At 39.1% G+C, this 10,517-nt stretch overlaps 1 protein-coding gene across 4 annotated transcripts in view; it reads right to left on the bottom strand.

Annotated features, from left to right (window-relative positions):
• The window catches only part of map7d1a (MAP7 domain containing 1a), a gene marked incomplete in the record, with an annotated part of 39,273 nt that overhangs the window by 13,064 nt on the left and 15,692 nt on the right, over window positions 1-10,517 (bottom strand). For 3 of the 4 annotated variants that reach the window (XM_035672055.1, XM_035672053.1, XM_035672052.1), the window contains 4 exon segments: window positions 2,563-2,674; window positions 2,953-3,116; window positions 6,218-6,238; window positions 7,074-7,142. In XM_035672055.1, coding sequence (XP_035527948.1) covers window positions 2,563-2,674; window positions 2,953-3,116; window positions 6,218-6,238; window positions 7,074-7,142 — 366 coding nt within the window. 4 annotated transcript variants of the gene reach the window in all.

The following is a 10,517-nucleotide window of genomic DNA, read 5'->3' on the forward strand; positions in this document are numbered from 1 at the left end:
AAAAAAAAAAAAAAAAGAACTCAGTGGTTTTGGAAGATGGAAATGGATCAGCTGTCAACCATCAAGCACAAGAGCAGGACTGAAATCAGAAAGGGGAAGAACTGAAAAAAAAAAAAGAGGACAATGATGGACGGGTTCGGAGGTGTTGGCGGTGGCAGAGTGATGGACACAAATCAACGGGAGGAAGGGGCATTCCACATGTTGCCTTACTTCTGCTGGGGGAGTTCCAGAGCGTGGCGGAGGACTTGGACAGTCGCTTGTTTATTACAGAGTCCACGTGTTTGGGCAGGTTGACCGTTGACACAGAGCATCTGCCTAAGAAGCCAAGAGAGCGCCACACAGATGTTCACACAAGTCACATGGTTGAGAGGAAGAATTGGACCTTCTGTGGCGTCATGCGTTACGGTCGAATGATGCCTCTACAAACATACACCCACACGCTGTTAACTAACGGATCTGTAACGTGAGCGATCCCCCATTAAAGCAAATTCCTGTGTGCTGAACGTGTATATAATACGTCCACTGCTTTACAGTCTGCTAGCCTGTAAGTGTGTAGGTGGGCATCTGTGTTTCTGAATGTCTCAAAGGCTACAATTTTTAACGGTCAGTTCACCCAAATTACAAACCACTTATTTTCTCACTTACTTGTTGTAGTATTTAGCATTGCAGGTTTATTTGCCCAGGTTTTGGGATATACTATAAAAAAAATTATACACTATTTTTATAGTACTTTTAATAATTAAGATAATAAAAACAAGATATTTGTCAGTGAGATTTTTGCCTAAACCTCAATACAATTGAGCTGAATGGAATTTAGGCGTTTTTTAAATGTTCAAATTTAACTCCATTCAGGTAAGTGAGAAAGTACATTAGCTGAAATGGTGAAATGGCCCTTATAAAAAGGTTCTTCTAAAAGGTCTTCATAACAATACAAGCCCAAAAAAGCATATCAACCACACTAAAGAAGAACCTTTAAACATCTTTTAAAGCTACCAACACACCCAATGAACAAGAAGAGATGACTCAAAATAACCTTAACAACCAAACAAGTGATGGAAAGAGGCTGCGGGGAAACATATACTCATTACAAGGTTGATGACGTGAACTGGCACTTTATAAAGGGCAAAACTTTGAATCCTTGAGACCATTCATGTGCAATACTTGCATCTATCCCAAGTCTATATCCTTTTTAATACACTGCAATCAACACTGTGCTCTTTTCCCAAATGTCGTCAGACATGATGCAGAGAACATAATGAACATAAACGGAGGTTCAGTATTAAAGCAGTCTTTTTGCAGTCGTGGATGAGGCAGTATGCACTTTTGACAGAAGCCAAGACGGGCACTTTGGAACATTTCGTAAGTAACATCCCAAACTCTCAGCCATTCCACTGCAGCCTGTTTAGGCTTGTTTACTTCCATCATCTGACAGACGGCAGGCTGGTGAGTGAGGAAGGAAGTGAGAGATTGATTAAAGAGTCAATAATTCCCCTGGCATATGGCAGAGGCGATTACATGACATAAGACAGAACTAGGAACTCTTCAGATTTAGAGCTTCAAGTCGGGAGTATGGCACAAAGGGACAGAAGCGTCCATCAAGCTGCATGGTTGAAAAATCATTTCTACAGTGTTATGTAGCCTCTGCAGTCATTGCAGACTCTGGATATATCAGCGGTCAGGACATTTATCAATTCAAATTAAGCATTATTTGACAACATGCTGGTCAATAAAACAGAGCTTACTGCAACTGCTGCAATAAAGCAGCTGAACACGTTTTCACTTTGTGCGATCAATACAGTCTGGTCACGATTAGAGGCTAATGATGCTGAAGTAATGTTTAAAAAGCAAACAGCCTGCTAGGACAGAGCTACAGTAGCTAAAAAAAAAAAAATCTGAGAAAATTGTGTTGATGGAGGAGTGTGACTGATGCAGTAAAGACACATCAGATTAAGATATGACAAAGCAAAACCTCTGGTGCTGTCCAAATCTTTTGGGCAGCATGCCTGACTGTGCACCTGCCAACGTCAGCAGTGAGCATGAACACTGTACACCTAACTAAGCCATCAATTTTGCAAAAAAAAGAAAATTAAATTGGGATGCTTACTATCTTATGACATTTTTACAGACAAAATGGTTCATTGAAAAAAGACATTCAATAATGAAAATAACATAACTTATATATCTTCCTTTACAAATCTATGACAGCACAATGATGACAACTGATGGACAAGCCTAATGTCCCTTAAAGAAACCTCTGCAAAAACATTAGTCAGCTGTAATGATCCTCAGTGAAAACTGAGCTGCATGACCGCAAACTGATGTTAAAATAATTTTCCTCTAATGGACTTAAAAGGTTAATGGCAGTGAAACTCAAGAACCAGTAATGATGAATAAAAACCTCAACAGACAGAATGTATAGCCAGTAAGTGGTTGTACGTTATCCAGCAGGATAACTTAACCCAACTGCCTCTTATTAGCGATATGAATCTTAGGTGATTACAAGGGGGTCTTTCAGGTGTTATTTTAGGAGGATGTTTATCCAGATTGGATCAGTATACTTACTTTCTTTCTGGCTGGAGTTCTGGCTTAGAGCGCCAGCCCAGGACCACCTTTGCTGGCGGATTTCTGCCCAAGTCTTCTTGGTTGACCTGTGGATGGCTGCCTCATAGCGCTCCTGAAAGGATTCAGGAATAGATCAGGCATTTTCAATATCTCACCCATCAAAGGCATGACACATTGCAGAACCAGGTGGCATCCTGAAAAGCCTGGATTCAAGCACCTAGCCCTGCTTAGGTGACCTTGAGCAAAATCCTAGATTACCTCATCCGCAATTGACCCTATTCAGCTGCCATTCCAGTGAGGGAAGGCATTCACTTCACCTCCAGGTATCAATGCAAAAGTACAACACTATCAAACAATTAATGGATTATTTGTGTTCTCATTCAAACGTACTTTATTTTTTTCCAGTTTCTGTTTCTGTCTTTCCTCCAGGGCGGCTCGCCGTTTTTCTGCCTTGATTCGCTGTTGCTCGAGCTTCCTGCGGCGCTCCTCCAGCTGCTGCTCCCTCAGCTGCCGTGCCTTCTCCTCCTTCTCCAGCCACTGGGTCTTTTTAGCAGCTAAGATGTGACAGAAATCACGGTCAAGACAGTAAGATTTTACCTAAAGGTGACTGGACAAAGGAGCCATCTCTCTCTCAGAATACTGTAGGTATAGCACACATTCTGTTTGAAAGGTCTGCATCTGTTTTGAGTAATAGGTTGAAGATTTTCAAGTAAAAAATCCTGTTTGAAGCTTGAGGAAAATATCCAAAAAATTCAAGGCTCTGTGATGTTTACTTTAAATCTAAAGCGGCCTTTGGAAAAAAAAAAATGTGTTGCCCTTTACCTCAATCGTGCTTTGTGTTTAGAGATATAAATTCAATTACTTGACTTTTCCACAGAATACTGCATAATGCCGAGTTAGACAGATACAGTACTTCTGAAGTGACACTTTTATACCACACTAATCGCATCAGGCCTCCACGTCAGTTTCAATAAACCACACACTTTGATATGGAAATCGTCGCCTTGTCCCTGAGCCTTTCAAAGAGGGCGTAAAGAAGCCTTTTGCAGCTGCCTCTCTGTGTACACAACTCACCATATTTCTTTAAACTACAAAGTAAAACCTCCATGAAGAATCAGCCTCTGCAAGCAGGCAAGGCTTAGTTCTCTAAAGCACTTGATGCAACAAAAGCAACTGGTTGTGGATTTCAGATTATGGGGACGGATCATTGCAGACATGCTGGAGGCTAGAGTAGTTAAAATTTATTGGGAGGCACACAGCTCGGCTTTTATCTCAGAAGGGAACAAAAAGCTGAGTTATACCGAGGCACTGCTTGCCAGCACCTTGCGGCATAGAAAATATCTGCTGCAGTGCGAATCTCAGCTCATATCAGCTTGATGCCTTCGATTTGAAAGAAGCCACATCTTTACCTTCCAGTGATACAAAATAGAGATGGTACTGTAAGTTAAGGGCAGTGGGAACTGCTTCATAATTCACTTGTTCACTCAGTGATGAGAGGGAGGTCGAAGCTTCACCCCCATACAAATACAATGCTTAAGGCTTGCTGAGATGGATTACAGTTTTCCACATCCATAACATTTCCTCCCTCCTCACAAAGAAAACCTTTAGTTCACATACTTACTGTCAAACGACTCCGTCCACTCTTTCCGAGCACATTCACAAGTCTGTGACAATGTCTGACAGTTGCTGATTGAATTGAATTTTAATTTGACCCATTCAACTGAAGCGTTTTGGTGGTTTTCCAGACTATAGGTGCTGGTTGCAAGAAGGAAAATGAACTGGAAACTGGCTGGTAGCTTGGTGCTGTCACCAAACTATGTAGAGAGTTGGTCTAAATGATTTTAGCTCATGATTTAAATACAATTCTCAGAGTGCTGTTCATCATCAGTCATTTCTGCATGTAGGCAGCGGCTTGTGATAGTAACGTGATGAACAAATGTGAAATTCTTAATATGACATTGCTTTAAAATGCATTCCTCAAGGCTGGCTCCTGACAGTGATCAGTGCTGACAAGTAGCATTGGGACCTAGTATAGTAAGATCATTAAATAGTCATAAACAGAGTGTTGCTCTAACCCTGGTACATGAAGTATTTATACCATCAAGCCAATGACAGACAAGGCAGGGGAGTAGCTTCTGTGCAGCTGTAGCCATTTCCCTGATGCAAGTCTTTCACATAACAAGGAACCAACAAGACACAAGCTAGGATGTGTAAGGATTTTTTAATTGTGCCCCTTTTTACTACCGACTAGTACTAGTAGTACTACTGCTGATGGTTGACAAGATCTCTTTCAAGCTGGTATTGTAAGCATGGGCTTTGCCAGGATCTCATCTTTTATCCAGGTCTGACTGAGAGTATTAGATCAGCCCCATACCATCTGGCATGCCCTGGTGATCACCCAATTAGACTGATCCATGGAGTGTGTCAAAGTCATCTTACTGCTGTCGAACACACAGTGGGATTAGACAACATGGCGTTACTGAAAGTACGAGTACGGCAGTTTAAAAATAAAAATCAGTGTCATGATTACGAATTAATTCTATATTTTATTTAGAAATGTCCAAATGTGGTAAATATATTGTGGTCTCAAGTGTTAATATAGATCTGAGAATACCTAATGAAACTGGGGTCAAGATAACATATTCACACTCCATTTTATCAATTTCTCTCTAGCTTTAAAGGTAATAAAGAACATAAACAGGGTATGTCTAAGAACCACCCTGACAGTACCCTGTGAGTTTACCATGGCTCAATGAAAAAAATTCTACGTCGTGAAAATACCTTTCTATTCAGCTCTGTAAGTCAAAACTAATTTAAATATTTTTGAACTTCATAAAACTTTGAACTGTGTGATTTTGTGTTTGGCAATATAAAGCTGTTTAGATGTAAATTCGCAGCCAAGATAAATCTGGCTGCAAGCATCTCTAAAACCTCCAATTTCTCCAGTAAGATGGTAATCATAGTAGTTTTGCGGTATGTGGTTCAAACATGTTATCTTTAAATACAAAATCCTCTGTGGTGTGCGTAGTTGGACGTGTGGCTGGACAAAGTTCAGAGTCAGGGCATGTTACATCTCCTTATATGTGAAGTGAGAACCTTTACAAATCAATAATACTTATTTACAGATAGATGAATGAGTTTCTATGCCTACATGATTTCTGCAAAAGACACATTAATGATGTTTAGAGAGAGAAAGCTGAAGTTTCTGTGATGACAAAAAATGCAACAACCAAGATTTTAAAACAAAGAACACTATGGGGATTAAATGAATGAAACAGCACTAGGGCTGGGCAATATGACCAAAACTCAATATTGTTGGCAATCGTATATGTACAGTCTTTCACTTTTCAAAACAGGCTGAACTACTGAAGAATTAGCATTGGCACTAAATATTTTACATGCTACTTTCTTATAAGGTAAGAGGTGAAATGAAGGAGAGAGGAGGCCAAAGAATGTGACTCAATATGATTTTTAGGGGACATAACAGCATGAGCTAGGTTGGTCAATGACTCGTAATATCTCTATATTAATATGTTTTCGGTTTATTGCCCAACACTAGGTAAAACTACTGAACTTCATTAGGTTGAGACATCCAATTTTAACAGAATGATCGAAAAGGGACACCACCACCACCACATACACATAGGTGGCTTACCTTGTAACATGCTGAGCTCTTCTGCAGAGGGAAGGGGTGAGAGAGAAGACAGAGGCAACTGTCAATCATGCAAAGCAGTGTACGACCAGGGTATAGCCAAGAGACAATGTGACAGCCATGTGTTAAAAGAAAAAAAAAAAAAAAGGATTCGGGCAAGCGATGCAATATCAGCTGAAATAAAAGTACAGCCATGTCAACTGTTATGATGACCAAGTGAAAAGCACTGAAATTTTGCACCAATTGATCAAAGCACATCAATTCAAGTTGGGTTCAAATGTAGTAGGCTTACATCCTTTGATGACTCAGTGTTGTTGCATTGAACACATTTCAAACGACGTTAAGTCATGAGAGATATTCATCACACTGCAAAAAGCTGCAAGATTGTCAAAGTAGTTAACTTTATTAACTAATAAAAGAAATTGTACATTTTTGTCATTTGTCCAACACTGTGTGTGAAGAATATCTCTATTAAACTCAAATTTTATTAATGTACATTTTAGTGCAGAGGTGAGCTACTGTGCATATTAGTCAAACCAACAATAAGATAAACAAATAAAATAAATACAATAAGCAAATGTTTTGACACCGCTCCTTTCAGCATGCATGTGGAAAACGGATTCTTACTTCTCTTTGGTAAAATGGTGGCTTGGCTTTTGCTGATTTCAGACACTTTTGTGCAGAAGCTCAAACTACCCTTTTATCCTCCCTGTGCTACATGTGCATGCCATCTGCAGCCTAGAGCCAACCCAGTAGCGACAAAACTGACTCAGTACGACAGCAACCTCTTTCACCCCAACACTAGGGGGAGCTCTCTTCCTATGTAATAGACTGGTCCTCCCACCCTTTTTCCACTTACCAAGATATTTGGCCTTTTCTTCTCTCCGCTCCTTGGCAAGTTTCTGCCTCTCCTCTGACTTCATGATGTCTGGGTGAAGGGGGGGAGGGGGGAGGGAGGAGACAAATATGAAGAGGAAGTGAGAGGTGTTAATCTGTTCTGCCCCATCAGACCCAATCACATACGTTTAAAAAAAAAAAAAAAATCATAAAGTCATAAATCTCGACAAAAGTTTCCTTGCAACTCAAACAAACACAATATCCTTTGATCTGCAACACCAAATTTGTTCATTTATATTATTTCCATAATAATGAACAACAAAGGTTAAAAGGTTCTTCCTAAGAATCTAATTAAAGCTGGTTAGTCAAGCTCACCTTAGCTGGAATCCAGCCTTGAGTGCTACTTGTGTTATGCTGAGAAAACATTATAGTCAGTTTTTACAATGTTACATATCCACTATGGTGAAAAGAGAAAAGTGTACCTATGTCTTATTATTGTTCACTATATCTAAAATAGTATTTTATTAACAAAGCACTTACTACTAACAGTATTACCATATGTTCAAAATTGTGTAAATGTACAATTATTTGTACAGTTGCCTTTCCATCCTCGCTCAACCCTAAACTGACCAGAGGCAGCAATGATGCAGCTGCCTTCTGATAAACATAAATATATGACTAAATATTTTCTTGTAAAGTCAGAACAGCAGTGGCTTGTAACTTTAAAAAGCTCACCACAAGGAAATACATGCCACAAGACAATGACAGGAAACTGGAAACGTCAACATTTCAACACTGATCAACAAATGGCTAAAGCCAATGTGTACTATATTTTCTGGATTAAGAAAAATCACAAAGAACAAATGTTTGAAGGAACATCTTCCCCACATAAAAGCTGCAGCATGTGGCAGCCTCACTAAATCTCCTGTGCCATCTGTATGTGGGTGTATGTTCGACTGTGATATGTTATGACTGCAGGGGAACACTTCCATGTATGTCTTCTCTCTGTGAAATGTCTGCTGTCTGCTAACAGCCCGTCCAAATACCTCAGTGGAACCATTCAGTGAAAAAAAGCCGAAGGGGACAGCAATGCAAACAAACACTGAACGGAGCCATTTCAAGAATTCAAGCTGCATGCTCTCGTGATAGCTGGTTGTACTTCCTGAGAAAATAATGTCATTCTGGCTTACCAAAGTATGTCTTCCAAAGAATATTTAATTCATCAGTTAGTCGAAGCGCAGAAAACTAATAACCAGAAATGGCAATAATGATCGATCAATAATAAATATAAGCCTAACTGTCAACTGCAACACAAATACGATTACAGAAAATGTATGCTTTCTCATTACTGATCATTTCATGATACAGAATTGCAGCTGGACAACATACTCCTGAAGTTTTGACTGCTATCCAACAGTGTGTCAGTGTTTTCAGAAATCATGGAATGTTTTTTTGATAACGTTTCTTTAAATAGAACTTATTTCTGCAGCCCACACTAAAAATAATAGTTTGGAACATGTATTGATCAAAACAGCTACCATGTGAAATCTATATATATATATATATATAGCAGCACATTCACACTGACCACGGCCGTGCACATGGGCTTCAGAGGTCCTATAAATATCAAAGTGGGTCAGGGGTTGTTTTTATGGAGAGGCTGTATGGCAGATTGTTTTCGTGCTCTGGTGATCACGCCTCCCCCCCCATCTAACAGTTGCCGAAGGATTGAGTTCCTTTGTGTTTGACGTTGAACATCTGGTCTGTGAGATTGAAGGGGGATGATGGATGCAGTGTGAGAAGACTCAAGAAGATCAAGACTGGTAGCTTCTGTCTGCTTATTTGTGGGAGTGTATACACTCAAATGTGTGCATACATATGACACCAATATTACCCATAAACATTGTGTCCACTGACAGGTGAGTGACCAACACGTAATTGCTTATCATTGCCACCTGGTTAGTGGGTGCGATACTATCAGGCAACGTGACTTTTGTCCTCAAAGTTGAGGTGTTAGAAGCAGGAAAAATGGGCAGGTGTGAGAAGCTACTTTGACATGGGATCAAACGTGTGAGTGGCTAGCGACTGGTGCAGAGATCTCCAACAACTGCAATGTTTGTGGGGTGTTCCCGGTCTGAAGTGGTCAGTACCTATCCAAAAAGTGCTCCAGGGAAGGAAAGCGGTAACCAGAGCAAAGGCTCATTGGTGCATCGCTAGAGGAAGGCTGGCCCGTGTTCCGATCAAACAGAGGAGCTAACTGTAGCTCCAATGTGCGAAAAAAAACTCAATGGCTAGTTTTGATGGTGAGCTGTCCGCAGAAACACAGTGCAGTTGCAGTTTGTTGTGTTGCATGGGCTGGCATAGGGGGCATTGTGACTACCAGGGTCCGCACGGTTGTCACAATTGTGGTATGGCTGATCAGTGGGTGCTGTGGTGCTGTGTGTGTATGTGTATAGTATATGTATCAGGTTATTATACTATATATATATACTATAGGGCTATATATAGCTCTATTATATAACGGGCTACTATTGGTATACCTCATATGATAGGTATATATATGTGTGTGTAGTATAATACTGATATATGTGGTGGTATATGATATATATGAGGTTGCTATACTACTAGTAGTAATATGTGTGGGATAGCTAATAACTATATGTGTGTATATACGTAGTATAGTATACTTCAGTCACCTATGTGTATACGTAGTAATGTAGGTTATATGTGTATAGTAGGTAATATCCATGTCGTATCGTGCCTCAGCTGGCATAGTACGTGCATATACTGGTGGTATACCCGCGCCAGAGTACCCCGCGGTATATAGTGAGTATATGTGTTATATAGTGACTAGCCGGTACTAGGTAGCGATAACACTGATATGTGACAGTGACCGTTATACGTGGTATATATATGGTATAGCCCCGTGATATACGTAGCGCTAATGTATAGTGCCACGCGTATAACTAGTATAGGTATATATACTGTGATAGTATATATATGTGTATATATATGTGTAGTATATTATATATATATGTATAATGTATACGTATGAGTATATATATATTGTAATATATATATGATATATATATATATAATATATGTATGTCTGTAGTATGTATATGTATACTATGTATAATATGTATATGTATTGTGATAGTATAGTATATATGTATATTATATATATATATGTATATGTACTATGTGTACTATACTGTATATGTGATAGTATATATATGTAATAATGTATATGGGGCGTAGTACCTTATAGGGTACGTATATATATTATTATATGATATATATATCACCCTATATTTTTTTTTAAATATGGTAATATAGTATCTATATATATATATTATATGTATTATATATATATAAATATATCATGATGTACTATATATATGTTATAGTAATATATAGTATTTTTGACTATATATTATATGTGTGTAGTGTATGTGGTATGTTG

This window comes from Morone saxatilis, unplaced genomic scaffold, assembly GCF_004916995.1.
Source record: "Morone saxatilis isolate NCDOM2014 unplaced genomic scaffold, NCSU_SB_2.0 Contig24, whole genome shotgun sequence".
NCBI lineage: Eukaryota > Metazoa > Chordata > Actinopteri > Moronidae > Morone > Morone saxatilis.